Here is a 19073-nt window from a genome sequence, read left to right as displayed (position 1 = left end):
AGTCAATGATGGCTTGATGGATAGAAAAATATCTCAGAAGTAAAACAAGCCATACAGTATGATCGTGTGCCTTTAAAGACGGAAATAGCAGAAGGAAATCGAGGGTCATGGGTGGAGCGAAGTATTTGGAAGTTCCGTACCTTCCCTCTTATATATTATGATACAGAGGGTCCTATGTCAGAACGGGTCATCGGGGTAATCTAAGGCATTTTTGTCACTCTGTATGATTTTTTTCCTTTAGATGATTTTTTTTTTCTTAACATCAAGCTCGCGTCGAGCACCTGTGATTCGTAGTACCATTCGTGAGATTATGTGAATCTCTCTCATAGTGCATAATATTATTTAAAACGTATCTGCAGTCCATGAGGTTTCTTGAATCTGTATTTCATATTGAATTCATATTTTTTGTTTATTTTCAATGTGTGAATGTGTAGAGTGATTGGGTCAATCGTATGTTGAGAGCGTGAGAGAATCATTGTATTTATACACCATATATTTTTCTTTATTAATTCATTTCATAAATTTCCATCTTTCACACATTGTGTTTGTATTATTAATTTTGGTCCAAAACCCACTCGGTTTCTATTCTGCGACAGTTACAGTAAAATCAGTCTTAACGTAGGTATTGACATTCATATCTTGCACTGTATTGTCTTCAATTTAGAGCAAAATAAGTCTTCAGGAAAAAAAAAGTCGCTGAGGATATTGAATCCTCTTAACTTAAGCAATCTGTAACACCTTTACAATCGCACAGGAAACATTAAAAATGTATAGAGAGAGAGAGAGAGAGAGAGAGAGAGGATTCGGCCAATGTGGATATGTGAGAAAGCTTGCCAGTAGCTTCTTGAGGGTCGGTGGTTCTTTCTGGGGATTTCCCGGGTTCTTGTTTAAATAAGATATTAAAATCTGTTACGTTATGTAGTGATTGCTGTATCGACGGGTTTTCGAGCCAGATTAATTGAATACAAGTCTCTGATACTGCATGGCTGATGAATTTAATCTGCAAGCAGCTAAATCAATACAAGGCTGTCCACTGAAAATAAGCAGACATAGTAGGTACAGCATATATGCATAAGCGGACAGACGTAGGTACAGCATGTAGGCATAAGCGGACAGACGTAGGTACATCATCTAGGCATAAGCGGACAGACGTAGGTACAGCATATATGCATAAGCGGACAGACGTAGGTACATCATGTAGACATAAGCGGACAGACGTAGGTACAGCATGTAGGCATAAGCGGACAGACGTAGGTACATCATCTAGGCATAAGCGGACATAGTAGGTACAGCATGTATGCATAAGCGGACATACGTAGGTACATCATGTAGGCATAAGCGGACATACGTAGGTACATCATGTAGGCTTAAGCGGAGAGACGTAGGTACAGCATGTAGGCCTAAGTGGAGAGACGTAGGTACAGCATGTAGGCCTAAGTGGAGAGACGTAGGTACAGCAGGTAGGCCTAAGCGGACAGACGTAGGTACAGCATGTAGGCCTAAGCGGACAGACGTAGGTACAGCATGTAGGCATGTGGCTAGTGTGCAAGTATTTCTAGTTTGGGGAGGATAGTTTTATTTCAGGAATAAGTCAATCATCTCAATGTCAGTACAATCAATGAATAGAGTTACTGTGGGACATTTTAGCTTTCTCAATTCTGGATTTAATTTTTTTTTTAAATTTTATTTCAGCAGAAATATTTTGGTCAGAGTTTGCCACAGTTTTGCTTTATGAAACTTGTCGAGATACTAAGCGTTTCAGTAATGCGTTCGCCTACAATATAATTCCCATGATGGCGTACTAGCTTTACGGATATATTAATATTATTCTTTATATTGAGTACTGGGGTCAGAATGGTCAAGTGCCTGTGCAACCTGTGACTAACCACTGAGCAAAACTGCGTTCTTATAGGTATAACGGTACCAATTGTACAACCCCAGGTGGTCGGAGCTTAAGGTGTAGGGAACATTGTATTCAGAAATAAACAATAAAACTAGTTGTGGTTGGTGCATTATATAAGAGTTGTACTTTCTGCAAGGCTTTAAAAAAGTTGAGCCTCTTGGCTGCATGTTAGATTATGTTAATTCATATCTAGATGATAGATTGTAATTTTTATGATTTTTTAAAAATGTGGTACAAATGACTGAAAATGTGTCTGGTGTTCTAGATAACTCTTACTCCGTCTAGTTCCAGCAGAGTTATCTCTCTTAAATGCAATGGAGTACCTGGTTTGTCCTTGTCAAATTGACAATCTAACATTGTTCTCTGTGATAGTGTGTGACATGCATACGAAGGTAGGATGGAAAGTATATTTATTTCACAAAACATTAGCATTGAGGTTTATGGAAAAAACATTGGTACCGTGATACCTATGTTATCACACTGTCATTCATTAACATGCATTAAGGGGGCAGGGGCCAGTTTTTATGTACAAATTTAATGCCGCATGCAGGGACCTAGTATAAAAAATCATATACACAAGTGGGGTCAAAAGGTCCATATTTTTGGATACCTATATTAAAACAAAGCATAAGAATTGTATCCACTTGACCAGAGAAGTCAACGGCAGTTCATTGCAGAAGTATACCCCAACCCCAAATTTATAGCTGAATTTTTCATGTCCGAAGGTCATTCTGACACCATGTGATGCTCAGAGTGCAAACACAAGACGTTTCCTTGATGACAATTCTGCAAGGCAGTGTGTACTATACAGGCTGATGTAATTGAAAATAGTTGTCATCCAAGCGGTTTTTATATATATATATATATATATATATATATATATATATATATATATATATATATATATATACGTTTTATCAATAAAGTACGGCGAAATATCTGACAACATCATGAACATGAAATCACCTTATCGGTAATATAGATGAATACAAGGAGTGCAACGGTGGCCACAACCCTCCGCTCGATTCGACTTTTCTCACGCGTCTTGTATCGCTTCAGAATTGCAAGGAGACTGAAAAACTACACATATACATTCAAAAGACAGTGACGTACCAACGCATAACTATCGGACGACCATGTCATTAATCCAATCCAGCGAATTAACCTTAATTTTCACCATTGCGGTCACAAACCCTTTCATATAGAATCCACCAGACGGAATTAGCCCCTTCTACCAGCTTCTACCCTGCAGTAAATACGCATTAGGCTCTAATAATCGTACTGAACACGGCGCAGGATCTAGGGAAATTAATAATGCGGTATTATCAATAGATTAGTTGAATTTGCTCAGATAAAGGAATGCATGATGAAAATGTTATTTACAGTATTATATCACTACTGTTTTCAAAAGTTGTAAATAAAATGCTCTTAATCTGCACATACATACATACATACATCAAAGGGTTTGTGACTCCTGTGCCCAAACTCATGCGTTTACTGCTATGGGAGGCTAGCTCTTCTTCCTAGCCAACTATTGGTATTTCACTATCAACATACTGCAGAGTAGCTATGGTGGCAGAGTCTAGTTTCGTATATTGGCCCCTGGCAAATTTCTTAACTTCAGGCCATGGTGTGACTTTTTCAGCTATTATTATTTACTATTTATAGATATGGATATATTTGTACACTAGGTGTTTTGGGCTTGTGTTGTTCTTGAAATTGATGTCAGGCATGTACACCTTCCATAGTTGCTCTGCAGTATGTTGATAGTGAAATACCAATAGTTGGCTAGGAAGAAGAGCTAGCCTCCCATAGCAGTAGACATGTGGGTTCAAGGCAAGCCGAGTATCTCAAAAACGGCTTGGATGACAACTATTGTGAATTGCATCAAACTATTTAGTAGACAATGTTTTTCAAAATTTTCATCCAGGGAAAGGGCTTGCGTTTGCACTGTGAGCACTACATGATGTCAAAAATGGCATTTGGATGTGAAAAATGCAGGTATAAAATAGGGGTTGGGGTGCATAAACCTCTTCTGCTATGAACTGCCATTGACTTCTCTGGTCAAGTGAATACTATTCTTATACTTTGTTTTAATATAGGTATCTAAAAATATGGACCTTTTTGACCTCACTTGTGTATTTGATTTTTTATGATTTTTTTGGTACTAGGTCGCTGATTGCGGCATTAAATTTGTACATAAAAACTGGACCCTGCCCCCTATAGAAGATGTACATGCCTGACATCAATTTCAAGAACAACACAAGCCCGAAACACCTAGTTCACAAATATATCCATATCTTTAAATAGTAAACAATAATAACAGAAAAAGTCACACCATGGCCTTAAGTTAAGAAATTTGACAGGGACCAATTTACGAAATTAGGCCTTGCCACCTAAGCATGGAACACGCCATGTGTGTATACGAGAATGAGGTCGTCACGTGAAATAGTTATAATGTCTCAAGGTCTAATCGATCAAGGCTGAGGCTATTCCCACGGCAACAGTAAGCCCCAACATTAGAAAGACTATTTGCACAGCCGCCGTGTAGCTATAGAGGTTATTCACACAGCAGCTGTGTCATGATGGACTGAAGGCTAATTCGCACAGCCGCCGTTTATATAATTTAGATAAGTGCGTGTACTCTATCTTGGAGAGGCTATTCGCACGCAGAGATTTGTAGAAATTACTCGAATATATTTACAACAGTCGCACACATACAATATGATGAGCAAAATGTTTTCGCATTTTAAAATTAATGGTGCAGAAAAATACCGTATATACTAGCTTATAAGAAGAGCCAAACTGTCAACGGTTCAAGGCCGCCGTGTGAATAGTACACGGCAGTGCACAAATCTATTAATAAAACCCGCACTCCGCCAAGAATAGAAAGTTCATAGTAAATCGGTGGAAAGATGCTGCTGTATGTGAATACATCTACTACCCTCTTTCTCAAGGTAAGAGCAGTTACTGAAATTTGATAAGTGTATTGTATTGTATACGTGTTCTGAATATAACTCGATTCATTGCCTCCGGATGTAAATTCAGAATGTATTACAGCCTGAGAGTTTGCATCGATAATACACTACTTAAAATGGTGTACGCATCCGGTGTGTATACAGTATGGTTGTAAGGGCGTTGCTTTGCATCTCGGTCAGGTATGTTTTGTTATGGTTTTAAAGCATTAAAAATTATTCTCTTCGTACTTTGATCGTCTTTTTTGTAAAATATAACCAAGGAAACGTGCATTATTACGCACTGCAAATATATGATTTTGTGACAGTAATTTAGTAAACGATGTTAATCTACATGCTCTTCTCTCTCTCTCTCTCTCTCTCTCTCTCTCTCTCTCACACACACACACACACACACGCACGCACACACGTGTGTGAACACTTAAGAATAACCGACACGTGTATTAAAGAAAAGTCTATTGAGACTTGCGCCATGCCTATAGTATTTTAAGGAAAATTCTTTATTGCCTGTATGTATCTCCTTTGTCTCGCAGAAGCTAATTGATCAGCCAACACTTAATTAACTATTAAGGACCGACCATTTATGAAATGGAGTGGAGCTGGAAATATATATATATATATATATATATATATATATATATATATATATATATATATATATATATATATATATATATATATATATATATATATATATATATATAAACTATTTCTTTTAAAGCAAGATAAGTTAGTTTTATCAGATAATATAAAGGATGTGCGTTTCCATTGTTTCTATTAACCAGAGCAAGAACACTTTTTTCAAGCTCCTTGAGGAACGGAAATTTATTTTCTTCAAAATAAATATTCCAGCACCCCTTTCCCACAAGCCATCCCATCCATTAACCTCCCAAAATTGAAATGGTCGGCCCCAAGCCACCTGTCCATTTTGAGTCCGTTTAAAGAGGATCGTTAACGGATTAGTGACATAAAAGTCTTGCAGTTTATTTTTACATCTAGGCAACATACAAATAAATTTATTTTCAACTTTTGAATATTACCAATTAGGTTATACGAGTTGAGACCTGAGCAGACCTATGTAATAGAACAACACAAACCCCCGTATGCAGAATATAACAATTTAATAAATTATATAAGCAAAATGAAATTGAACATGAACATTGAACACCTCTTAGAAGACTTCGTCGTAGAGGAGGTCATTGTGGAACGAGACGAATGGGAGGAGAAGAAGAAAGACAGAGAGGAAGATCTAAGATACCAAGAATATCTTACATATCAACAGTAACAACAACAACAACATTATGAGGGAGAAGAGATAGAATCGAAAATGGAGACCGATGCCTTTTCTTTCTCCTTCACGAAGAAGCGGTGAAGCCATTGCCGATACGTGGTCGTTCTGCTAGATGGTAAAATCCAGGACCGCTCGCCAAAACAATACGCACCTGTTCGTGGTTACCCATATCTCTACAAAAGATAGATATTTGTCATTTGCCAATTCTTTTGATTGTTATATGTTGTGTATGTCATTGCCTTTAACCATTAGAACTAAAACTTACAACCCCTTCCGTTATAAAATGTGCTTTTCTTGGGTATAGTATGTTTGTGGTGATATTGAGTGTGTCTTCAAACACTCAAAAACTCGCTTACCCTGAGCAAACATATGTAAGAAATAATCAGAAAAATGATTCATTTTAGGTCCGCGCGATGTTTGTTACATTTTTCTTATTCTGTGTGAGCGTTGTGTTCTGTGTGAGGTAAGTTTTTCTTCACGTCCGTGTTTCAAGTATATAGAGCGACACGTTCAGCTTCGTCGACCAGACAAGAAAGAAGAATGGAAAACCAGCACCATAAAGTGGGCAAGCTGATGAAGATCCTCGTGTAGATGGGACGAGCACAACACCTCTTGGGTCAGGTGGAGGAGGTGGTGTGCTATCCCCACACGAGGCACTTGAAGAAGGTAATCACCTCATTGAGATTAGCCAAACAGTTCGTCAGAGAGGTCGTACATGAAGAGACGAAGATCAATGGTGGTGGGAAGGCGGAAGCGGTTGAAGGAGCAGGAGGGCCAATTCCAAAAAATTGGGCCATCTAGACTTGTTTCCTCAGAAGAAGGAAGAATAGGGAAATGAGGCCTACGAGTCTGGTTTCAGTCTCGTGGTCTCCACCAAGACATCATGAAGAAAAAATGGAAACTACTGGTGGGGGGGGGGGACAAGGCTATGCCGAGGGAGATGAGTGGTAAAATCCAGTGACACCTTTACTCCATTTCTCTTATGTATGTATGCGTGAGAGGGTATAGTAGTGTGTCTATCAACATTTCCTACTCTTGTGTGATGGTATTGTTATGTATATTTGATTTAATTTATTTGTTTCTTTGTTTTATTTTTTTTTATTCCATTACATGCGATTGTAATGTAGCTATATTTACTGGATTTGACATTTTCCAGAAATTCAGTTTGACCTGATTCTTTTTCGTAAACACCTAATAATAGAAACTTTGTATTTGATGCTGACTTAGTTTCTGACCTTGATTCAGAACCAGTAAGAGTTGAAGTAAACAACTTTTTAAAATTCTTTCCCAGAGTAAAAATCATTGCTTTTAATCAATGCCATACTGAGAATACGTGATGTTAGGCACGTGAGAAGCTTCTATGTTGTTCTAGAAACAGGATCATGTGGCCTTCAACCTGGAATCTCTTTTTCGTCTTAAATTAGCATATAACTGTTTTCTGTAGAAAATTTGGTCAGTCGGGCTTTAAACCATGGGCTTTAAACCATTGACACTTAAATGTGTTTTGTTGTGACCTGTTTGAGTTGAATTTTTAATTTTTCTACAAATTATTTAGATTTTATGAGATTTTTTCTCCCTGGAAATACTTGTGATCTAAATTAAATCTTGGACAAGGCCAGTTATCTAATTTCCACAGAATTCAAACACTGGAATATTATTTTCTGTGATTCAACAAAGAACTGTTGACACATCAATCCGACGCTGACCACAGCATACGTCATCGCCTTCCATAACAGGTATCTTCAATTATGTCTCTCTTTCTTCGACGAAGCAGGTATTCTGGAGAAAAATGCCCATATACCTTGCACATATAGCAAACTTCATCAGCACTTGTGCATTTTCGTATGACTCTCATCAAATCAACGACCAGAAGGGTACATTTTGTTGCCACTTTTGCCTGTGAATTGTGCTTTCGTATGAATCTTAGCAAATCTTTGACCAGCAGGTCGATCTGTGCTGACTGCCATCTTCTTGATCGTTTGAGAGTTGAATGAATACTCTGACTCGAAGACACTTTCCCTATATACAGGAACATGCTGCGTGTGAGACCTAATCAAATGAAATTCTGCAATAAGGTGAAACGATTTCATTGAGAATGTAAGAGGCAACGACATGCCATGTCGCCTCACACAAGAACTGAAGAGTTAGCTCAAATCCATGCCAGTGACTTCGAAGACAAAATAAGTGAGCTTGAATCAACGCTCTCCACTTACCTGATTTACGCGAAAAGAAATTCGTTCGGTCCATAAAAAATATTACCACATTTGAGAAACGAAAAAACGAACTTCCAAAAAATTTAGAACGATGGCTTACACCTACAACTTCAGTAGTAAGGAGGCCACTTTAGCGTCGATGGAAATCCCAGGCAATAAGGTCGGGAGCCACATTGGCCTCAAGGGGAATTTAACATGGGGAAATATAACATAGGGTGTATGTGGAATTGAACATAGTGACAAGGGATTGGGCCACTTTAGCGTCAATGGGACCTTAACGTTAAAAATGGGTATATGAAAACTGACGTCAGTGGGAATTTAACATGGGAATGTCACCTGTAGGTCAGTGGGAATTGAACTTTGGTGACATCATGGGGTTTAAAGGGTCAAAACTATTTATAGGGTGAAATGTACATTTGTTTAAAACGGCTTTTACAACGGACTGTTGAAGACTTGTAACAGACCACTTGTCAGCGGCGCTTGAAATTAGAACAGGAAGGATACCAAGTGGTGGAAATGTGGGAACACGAGTACGATCACCGTTTGAAAACCGATACCTAGTTTAAACGCATCGTGGAAATTTAAACGTTGGTGGACCCACAGAACACACGGGATAGTCTGTACGGGGGACGCACGAATGCTACCTGTTTGATGTAGCAAGCCGACTAGAAGAAAGTAGAAGAAATCAAATATTTGGACATGTTTGTGCTGTATCCTTACGTGTGCAAGTAGTGTCAGTTTCCTGCAGGGCATCCGCGATTGTTGACGGAATACATCGACCTGGACAATATTTGACAATACGAAGGCTTGATTAAGTGCAAAGTCTTGCCTCCCACGGACTTGTACCATCCCGTTTTACTTCACCATTGCCAAGGAAAACTGATGTTTCCCTTGTGCCAAAACGTGCAACCAACACCGACCTTGTCAGCACACCCAGGAACAACGCACCTTGACAGGAACGTGTGTCTACATGGCATTGTTTAAAGCTCTGGACCTGGGATACCAACTGTTAGAAGTGTACGAAATTTACCACTTTCCCAAGACAGAAAATACCACAAGGGCAACGAGACTCAGAAAGGCATTTTCACAGACTACGTGGATGCCTTTTTGAAACTGAAACAAGAAGCCAGTGGCTATCTTTCCTGGTGCCACACTTCAGACGACCAAAAGAAATTCATAGAGAAATACTGGGATGAGGAAGGCATCACTTTAGACCACATCGAGAAAAACGAAGGAAGGCGATCGTTTGCGAAAGTGATGTTAAATTGCTTTGGGGCAAAATGTCACATTTACCGTGTTTACTCAAGATAGAATATTTTACAGAACCTTCCCGCTAATTCCAGATGATTCACGACAAAACTAGATACATGAATCACGTGGATGTCATTCGTGAGGACTTGATCTTAGTCAATTACGAAGAAGGACTGGACTTTGTGGAAGCTGACGAATTTGGAAATGTAATAATTGCGGCTTACATGACAACCCATGCTCGCTTACAATTGTACGAAGCGTTAAACCAGTTAGGAAATCGTGTACTGTATTTTGACACGGACAGTTGCATCTACATCGATCGCCTGGGTCACTGTCACCCTGACATCGAAGGAGACCGTTTAGGAGCCTGGACGTACGATCACCCCGATAACAAGATTCTAAGTTTTGCTAGTGGCGGTCCTAAAAAGTACAGCTACGAATACCGAGACCCACAAGGAGAAGCGCACACCGAGTGTAAAGGGAAAGGATTGACTCTCAATTATCGCACCAGTCGAGTGGTGAACTTTGGGGTATTGAAAGAATCCTTGCAGTCTGGAAAGGATCGAAATTTTAGAGTGACCACCTACAAGCCGCACAAGATTGTACGTTTAGCCATAAACCAAATTGTCAGTCGGCCTTTAGAAAAAGTGTATCAAATCGTGTACCAGAAGCGAGTTCGGCTTCCCAACCACTTCACTTTACCGTACGGACACGTCGATATTGGTCAGCATAAAAAAGGGACAACGTCCAAGACCGATAGTTCATTGTGACTACCATTGACAAGCGAGAAAGATTAATCCTTTCACACAGCCTCACGATCATATCACCAGTGCAGTACCACATCTTAGTTGTTTACATACTAACGACATGGAAATCTATGTGCAACCAGCGGGACTTCCAGACTATAAGATCATCCGGGATAAATGAACGACTTCCAAGAACGAAACCTCATTGCGAGGACAAACGCCGAGAAAGATGGATCGCTCTGCGCAGATGAAAAAAGAGAAGGAACAAACATCATTGACCTCTTTCACCACCATACCGTCACAGCAAGAATGAAAAGGATTCAGTAGACCTAATGGAGTGTTTTAGCATCCAAATGACTCAGACGGCGACTTCTAGAATATTTAGGACGATACATTACACCTACACGGTGAAATTTAAAGACTTTTCGTCTGACGTTCCAACCAAGGAAGCTGCAGGTTTCATTAAGACTTATTGTTAGTGTCAAGTCAAAGATCGAGGTCGTTTGAGCCTATCTTTGTATCACGACAGTTTGAACTCTCTCTCTCTTTCTTTCTCTCTCTCTCTCTCTCTCTCTCTCTCTCTCTCTCTCTCTCTCTCTCGTTTGTCTCTGGTTAGAACACCTGCAGAATTAACTTCTTCCAAACTATTGAGGGCTATTGAAGACATGCAGATAAAAAGAGAAAAATTTGACATCACCGATGAAAAAGTGACCTTTCATAGGCGTACGTTGTACCTCCATGGGAAGAAGACATTAACCGGCATTGCTTTGCTTATCGATAAGTTTACCTAGCACTATGGACATACCAGCAGATTTGCGAATGAAAGGGAGTACGTGATGGGAAACATCTACGCTGGGACACAAGTGGTAGCTGACCAGATTTTAAACAACGTGTGGGATGGATATAGAGAGAAACATGAACTTTATCCTATTAGATTGTTTGGTAATTGTTTTGTTTTATTTTATTTTTCTTCTTCTTCTTAAAAATGGATATTGTAGCATGAAAAGTGTCATTCTTTTATGAAATCCTAATACGTTGTATATAAAGTGGTTTTTATTTTGAAGGCATGAAATTTAATTTTTAAAAATATTATTTCTTGAACCAAGAAATAGATAACATGTGAATAGGTTTGTTCAATGTCCAATTTGTAATGGATTAAATGGATAGTGTTTATACCATAGCACAGGCCAGAAAGCCCATGTATATAAATAAATAAATGTTTTCTACCCATAAAATAGACTTTTCTTATTGGAGTCTCTATTCTGTCTGTGAATCTTTCTTTGGAACATCTCTGTCCTCTTTTCTGTGTGTTTAGATGTGTGTTTGTTTCTGTATGTCTATGTTTGTCCCAATCAACCCTTTGTCCCTACAATTACATTTCACCCTATAAATAGTTTTGACCCTTTAAACCCCATAATGTCACAAATGTTCAATTCCTATCGACCTCCAGGTGACATTCCCATGTTTAATTCCCATTGTCCTCAGTTTTCATATACCCATTTTTAACGTTAAGGTCCCATTGACGCTAAAGTGGCCCAATCGCTTGTCGCTATGTTCAATTCCCCTTGACGCCAAAGTGGCCCCTGACCGTTTTGACAGGATTTTTCATTGACACTGTTGAGGCCCACGTTGATACTCACGTTGTAAGTGTAAGCCGTCATTCTAAATTGTTTGGCATAAATCAGGACTCTTGGTTTTGTGGCATAAGTGGAGAGCGTTGTTTCAAGCTAATTTATGTCGTCTTCGAAATCTCTGACACGGATTTGAGCTAACACTTCAGCTCTTGTGTGAGACGACACGGCATGTCGTTGCCTCTTACTTTGTCAATGTAATCGTTTCATCTTACTGCAAAATTTCATTTGATTAGGTCTCACGCGTAGCATGTCCCTGTATATAGGGAGAGTGTCTTAGAGTCAGGGTATTCATTCAACTCTCAAAAGATCATAAAGATGGAAGAGTCAGCACAGATCGACCTGCTGGTCAAAGATTTGCAAAGAGTCATTTACAGGCAAAAGTGGCAACTAAACGTACCCATCTGTCCATTGATTTGATGAGAGTCATAAGAAAATGTGTAAGTGCTGAGCTGATGAAGTTTGCTATATCTGCAGGATTAATGACTATTTATCTCCAGAATACATGCTTCGTCAAAGAAAGAGACAAAATTAAAGATACATGTTATCGTTGTCAGGAGAAAGGACACTGGACTAAAGAGTTCCTTAAGAGAAAAGAGAAGAAACAGAACAAGAGGAGAAAGTGGAAAGGGTTTAAGAAGAAGAATAAAATGATGAGAAAACTTGTGCCAGTGAAGAGATTGAAATGGAAAAATTGACAATTTGAGACAATGTGTTGGCCTCGATGTGAAATTTCATACGAACTTCTAATAGAGAATAGACCAGAAAAGAACATTAAGTGTCTCTTGGTCTTGACTTTTTATAATAAGAATGTTGTGTTTTGTTTTATTGACACTGCATGAATGTGTGCTTTTTCAGCTCTATCCTTCTGGGTCATTTTTGTAAGTTAGAATTGAAGTGGAAGATATATTTTCCTTCATGCACGCACTTTAGGAATGCAAGTGGGTAAAAAATAGTTTGTTCTTCCATCATTTTTTGTCTTAAATTTTTCTAAAACTACACACTGACGCCATAGACGAACGGGTTAAATAAGTGTTGGAATGTGGGTGTGGGTGTTTGGTAGAGTTGGTCATTGTAGATGAGGGCTTAGGTGCTTTTAAAAACACTTTCTCTTCTTCAGTCTGTGTTGATAGTATATAAGGGTCATTTTCTTCACTCTGTGATGATAGTATATATAATGGGTTATTTCTTCACTTTGTGTTGATAGTATATACTGGTTTTCTTCCCTCTGTGTGGTTAGTATATTATGGTTTTTTATTGTTTGCTTCTTCCCTCTTGTGTTTATAGTGTATATTGAATTATTTTTCTCCTTCCCGTGTGTGGATAGTTTTTTTTCTTCCCTCTATGTGGATCGTAGATTTTATGTTTGTTTTCCCTCATTTCTGTGTTGATAGTATATTTGGAGTTTGTTTTTTTCTCCTTCCCGTGTGTGGACAGTATATTTTGGGTTTGTTTTCCATCCCTTCTGTGTAGATAGTAGATTTGGGGTTTAGGTTTTTTCCCTCACCCCTGTGTGGATAGTAGATTTTGGGTTTGTTTTTTACTCCTTCTCGTGTGTGGATAGTAGATTTGGGGTTTGTTTCTTCCTCTTTCCCTGTGTGGATAATAGATTTTGGGTTTGTTTTTTCTCCTTCCTGTGTGTTTATAGTATATTTGGGAGATGTTTTCCCTTCCTTCTGTATGGATAGTAAAGTGTGTTTGTATGCGTTCGCGTACGTTTGTTTGCATAGTAGAGATTGTGATTTTATGCGTTCGCGTACGTTTGTGTGGATGGTTGATAATATATGAAGTGAGTGTAATGAATGTTTTCTTTCACGGCCGTGCTTGACACATTGAAAGTCGCGCGCTTGTCATTCGCCCCATTCAACATTGAATAAACCAAGATGGTAAATAACCACCTTGATAAAATGAAGAAGCTGTAAGAAGTTCTCGATAGTTTTGGAATGGTTGAAGAAATGTTAGTTAAACTGGATGACGATTTGTATGCTTACATTCCCCATAGAGTCAAGATGACAATCAGTAATGTAAGAAAATCAAAGGGCATGTTAAAGGAAATGATTAAAGAAGAAAATGACGAGAAGGAGGGTGAGGAGGATAGAATAAGAATGAGGGAATGGAATGAAAAGATAAAAAGGAAGAGGAGAATGAGAAGATGAAGAAAGAGGAAGAGAAGGAACAACAGGAGAGAAAAAATTAAAACAGAAGGCAACACCAATAACAAAACTAAGAAGATGTTGGAGGAAAAGAAGAACATGAAGAAGAAAAAGAAACCTAAAGGCCCTTTTCAGGGCCACCCATACGTCTCGAAAAAATATATATTCTCTTTGCTAAAAAAATTCGATTTTATAATTTAGTTGGGATAGACTGATGTTCATCAATCTATGTCTGTGTGTTGTATATGTCTATGTCTATATCGCTACTGTATTTGTCTCTCCATAGAGTAGCGCGTATTCAGTTCAAACCATGCCGCATTGTTACCAATGTCCAGTTTCGTGAATTCACCTCACTTGTTTCATTCCTGCTGTCCCTTTACAGCAACCCCACTTTCCCTTGTTGCTATACAGGCCAAATATTCCTCATGTTCAATTCCGTTTGACGCTAAACGTTCCCAGGGTGGTCTGAAAAGTCTTGATGCTAAACGTTTCCACGACCTTTTTGACTAGGATATCCACTGACGCTAAGGTATCCCCATTAACTACTCTGTCAGCTTATTGAAAACACTGATTGTCATCGTTTATTAGTTATTTGTTTTTTTCGTATGGTACATTCTTGTCGCCTGAAATTTAAATAGAAACATTAAGTTTTGTTCTGTTCTGTTTTGTTCTGGTCTTGTAGAGACTGCACTGATCTATCGTTGTCTCTCCGTTAGTTCATTGGTCAAAGGTCCCCTTCTTTCTAGTACAGTGTACTGTTTTCTGTTGTATACCTAGAAAATTATGGGGTTGTCGATACATCTTGCATGCATACTAAAAACTAGTCACATAAATCGTTTAAGATTTAAGAGCTATAAGTACGTCCTAAACTTTAGAAATCTCAATCAGACTGTTACATTATTACGAAGCTTTAAATATGTCATTTCAGGGTTGGAGGGTCAGCAGTTTCAGCAGTTTAATTCGATGGATGTCGTTTGCTTCCGGAGTCAAAGTCAAACATATAAATAGTAACATTCAGTTACTGCAGAAGGACAGTGCAGTCGACAAAAGATGGGCCACGAAAGAACGACCGTTGATGCTTCTTTTTGGATGGATGCTGGCAAAAAGAAAACATCTAAACAAATATGGCAACATGTACATCAGCAAGGGATTTGACGTAATAACCATCCAGGTGGGTGGAGTTGTGATTTTTTTTTTTATAGATCAAGATGTGAGTTTCTTAGCATGGGCGAAATGTTTTTAATACAGCTTAGCGGAACTGTGGGAAACGAGTGAAAAAGCTCAAATCCAAGTACTGTATTGTTAAAACGAAATGCTTGAGACTAAACAAAATATGTAGATATTAATGTATGTATTCTTTATTTCACTAGAGACGGAATGGAAGCAGATGGTATGATTATTCCTCCGTGTTTGTGAATAGTTACTACATTTCGAGGTTGATGTTCAGTGCGGTTTGGGACAGACCATTTCGCTGATTTAGGGGAACGGGTATTTCCTCTCATACGGGGAAAACTGTTTTATCTCAAAAACATTTTTTTTTTATTTTAGTTTTTTGTGATTAGATATAAGGAAATATTTCACTAGTTAAGTGGGAAATAGTGTATTGTCGCGAGTGGGAGAAGCCAAGAATGACAATTTGAAATGTTTCCACTTCCGTAGCTTTTCTTTTTCTTGTATATTTTTTGAAGCAAATACTGTCGGTGTGGATAGATTTTGTTCGCCAGTGTGATCAATAGCTATATTACTACGTCGATAAAAAGGTTGAGATTTACAAAAAGTTTAGGACAGCGAACTTTTACAAATATAGCTTGTACAAATAAATTTACATATTGTGTATTTGTCCAATTAATAGCTCTTTACAAACGAAAATGAAGAGATTTTTATTTTCGTTAACACATTTCTTGTGTGGATTGATTCGGTGGACATTGTTGAAGGGTAGGGTATGTAGAAACATCACAAAGCGGACACGTCCGACAGATTTCAAAGCGTAACACCTTTAAACAGAAGGTTTTTATAATTGTGAGTTTACTTGTATGGATGTTGGTTCTTCGAAGTCTTGATATCGCTACTCCTTCAGAAAGGACAGTCATATCAACATGAGGTTTTCACTAAAATACTTCTTAAGAAGTCTAGTTGGTCCTGATGGAAATTGACGCCGATCTGACGTCCAGTCTGGTCGTCAAGGCAACCATCTTGAAAAGCTTGTTAAACTACTTCTGCTGTATTAATGATCATCTTTGCATGGCGTTTTCACGAAAGAATTCTTATAATTTTTAGCTGACATTTTAGCGGTGCTGATCTGAAATCTAGTATGTGTAGTTATAGGAGGCAATTTAGGGTCAGACGGGAATGAACAGTTGACAGTTATCTTTTAGACGGATACGAAAGTAAAAATGATCTTTTAGAAGAGGGTGATTTTAATATGGAATTAGCGGATTTTCTTTCGCAAGAATTTTTACCGTCACCAGTACCCTTTCTTCCTCGTTACCTTTGGTAGACGATTTTTACAACAAGAACTAACAGAACAAGCATTTGTGATTCAACAGCAGCAAGAAGAGGAAAGAATAAAACGAGAAGAAGAGAATATAATGTATGAAGGACAGAAGAATAACGATGAAAGCCAAACGTCGAGTGTGCTACAAGTCATTTTGGCAGTGTTAAGGTATTTGAGACAAATTGAGATGATACTGTTTTAGTTGTATATCTTACTTTCACTTATTGACTTCGTAATTTTCTACATATTCTATCTAAATCTCATTGTGTGTGTTCGCAAAACTGACAGCACTTTTATTGTCTTCATTTCATATTATTAAAGACCGTCTTTAATTGCAGGTCAATCCTTATCAAATCCTGATCCCGACACAAATTCAGAAAGTGATCCAGAATGTCCTGGACCTTTTGGAACAGGACCCAAAAACTCCTCGCCGATCGGTAATGGTTCATGGATTTTCAGTTGGGGGTTACGTGTACGGGGAGATGCTGGTTAAGCTGAAGAACGATCCGGATCGCTATGATGCAATACAGAAGGGTCTTCGAGGTCAAATATTTGACAGCCCCATTGATTTTGATGGTATTCCAAAAGGATTTTCATCAGCGTTTTCAACAAATCGCATGATTCGGGGTGTTATGAGAAACCTTCTCGAGGGATATCTCAGCTTCTTTCAGCAGTCGATATCCTCTCATTACATACGGTCATCAAACGCGTTTAAAAGCAACGATCTGCAACTCCCGTCTCTAATGGTATACTCGCACAGCGACCCGGTGTGTGACCCGGAAGCTATTGAGAGCCTGGGTAAGCAGTGGCGCATGCGTAATATTCATAGTGTAACAAAGCACTTTGAGGACTCTCAGCACGTTAGTATATTCTATAAGCATCCCGAAGACTATGTGGAAACGATTTTAAAATTCCTGGACGATATTGGACTCGAAGAGCACAAAAGTGAAGATTTTGAGAAGGTCGAAAATACCTTGAAAATTTAGACATAGCTAAGCCAGCATTCTTACAGCATGTGGAATTCATAAAATATGTGTTCAGCACTGTCCTGGTAAATTCCACTAAGAACTATCCTTGACCTGCCGTGGTTAGGGCCTTTAACCTGAATTTTACAGCTTGCATCATAATATGAGGAACTATTCAAATCAAAAGAAAGTGTTCAACCATATCTGCTTAATTTATTCATCGTTGAAAAGTGTTTAGCATCCTCTGAGTTATTTCAGATTTACCTTTTTGTCGGTGGTGCGTACGTTTACCTATTTCCGGAAGTGAATGCATGGATCGTACCACTGACAAAAAGTCACGTGGCATATGACCGAATTGTGACAGGTAGGCCAAGCTATGTAAATTAATAGTTTATAGCGTATCCATAATTTTGAAATATAAAATAAAGACTCTTTAATCATGAAGCGTTATTTTGCGTTACTTTTATCTGCAGTTTGTGTATTTTACATGCAAGGGGCCCCGAGTGGCCGAGTGGTCTAAAGCGCTCATCGTTACGGATCACTGCCATCTCACCTCTGTCTGCGGCGGTTCGAGTCTAAGATTCAGCCAATGTGGGCGTGTGAGAAAGCTTGCCAGTAGCTTCTCGTGGGTCGGTGGTTCTTTCCGGGGTTTTCCGGGTTCTTCCTTCACCATTAATACTGGCCGCCATGTATAGCCTATCGTGTGCTGAAAAATGGCGTTAAACACCACCACCACCACAACAACAACAACAATTTTACATGCACTGCTTTATTGGCCTAGCTTGCTAGTATCTTCTTGTGGGTAGGTGGCTCTTCTCGGAATATTTCGGGATTCTTCCTCCGCGATATATACTGGTTGCCATGCATAACCTATCATGTGCTGAACAAATGGCGTTAAACGCAAAACAACAACGATATCATGCAAATGTTTGGTTAAAAAAAAAAGTTACAGGGCTTTAGTTAATTACTTACTGATGCAAAGAGTAAGCAATTCCACAAACGCTTCTTGTGGAATAAGATTCTGTTGGGGGTTTCGCTTTTGGTGTTTTTCTCCTTTTTTTATCTAGTAAACGTTTTGCGCGTGTATATATCCATTTACATCAGGCCTTATATGTGGATACGCTTGAAGGACCAAGTAACCTACATACAGCAAATTAATTAGGACTAATTAGAATGGTTACTTTTGGAGTTACTGTGTACGTACTTTAAAGTAAATCCATCAAATATTATCGGTATAGAATAGGTATTGTATGTGTTTCTCCTTGTATTACTGTTTTAGAATGGTTTTCTTTGAGTGATGTCATACATACAAGTTTGTCCTATCAACCCATACAAACTGTAAATTACCCAAACCCGAGTGATCAGCGATTGTATGCATACATCATTGCCATTCTTCAGTAAATAATTTTTAAAATAAGCCTTTTATGCATTGGCATTGCGAGGCGGGGGAC

At 38.6% G+C, this 19073-nt stretch overlaps 1 protein-coding gene across 2 annotated transcripts; it reads left to right on the top strand.

The window, feature by feature from the left end:
• The first annotated feature begins 4596 nt into the window (after positions 1 to 4596).
• On the top strand, positions 4597 to 18066 carry LOC149785503 (transmembrane protein 53-A-like). 2 transcript variants are annotated; one of them, XM_089979306.1, is made up of 3 exons: positions 4597 to 4860; positions 15092 to 15334; positions 16996 to 18066. In XM_089979306.1, the coding sequence occupies exons 1-3, from the start codon at positions 4819 to 4821 to the stop codon at positions 17641 to 17643; spliced, it is 933 nt and encodes a 310-aa protein (XP_089835432.1). In that variant the 5' UTR covers positions 4597 to 4818; the 3' UTR covers positions 17644 to 18066. The 2 variants fall into 2 exon arrangements, with proteins under 2 accessions (XP_089835432.1, XP_089835430.1); XM_089979304.1 differs by lacking the exon at positions 4597 to 4860 and adding an exon at positions 6682 to 6835.
• The last annotated feature ends 1007 nt before the right edge of the window (positions 18067 to 19073 follow it).

This window comes from Sinohyriopsis cumingii, chromosome 13, assembly GCF_028554795.1.
Source record: "Sinohyriopsis cumingii isolate HCF-2022 chromosome 13, ASM2855479v2, whole genome shotgun sequence".
NCBI classification, from domain to species: domain Eukaryota; kingdom Metazoa; phylum Mollusca; class Bivalvia; order Unionida; family Unionidae; genus Sinohyriopsis; species Sinohyriopsis cumingii.
Note: the sequence above shows the minus strand (reverse complement) of the source record. Positions and strands in the feature narration are given on the sequence as shown.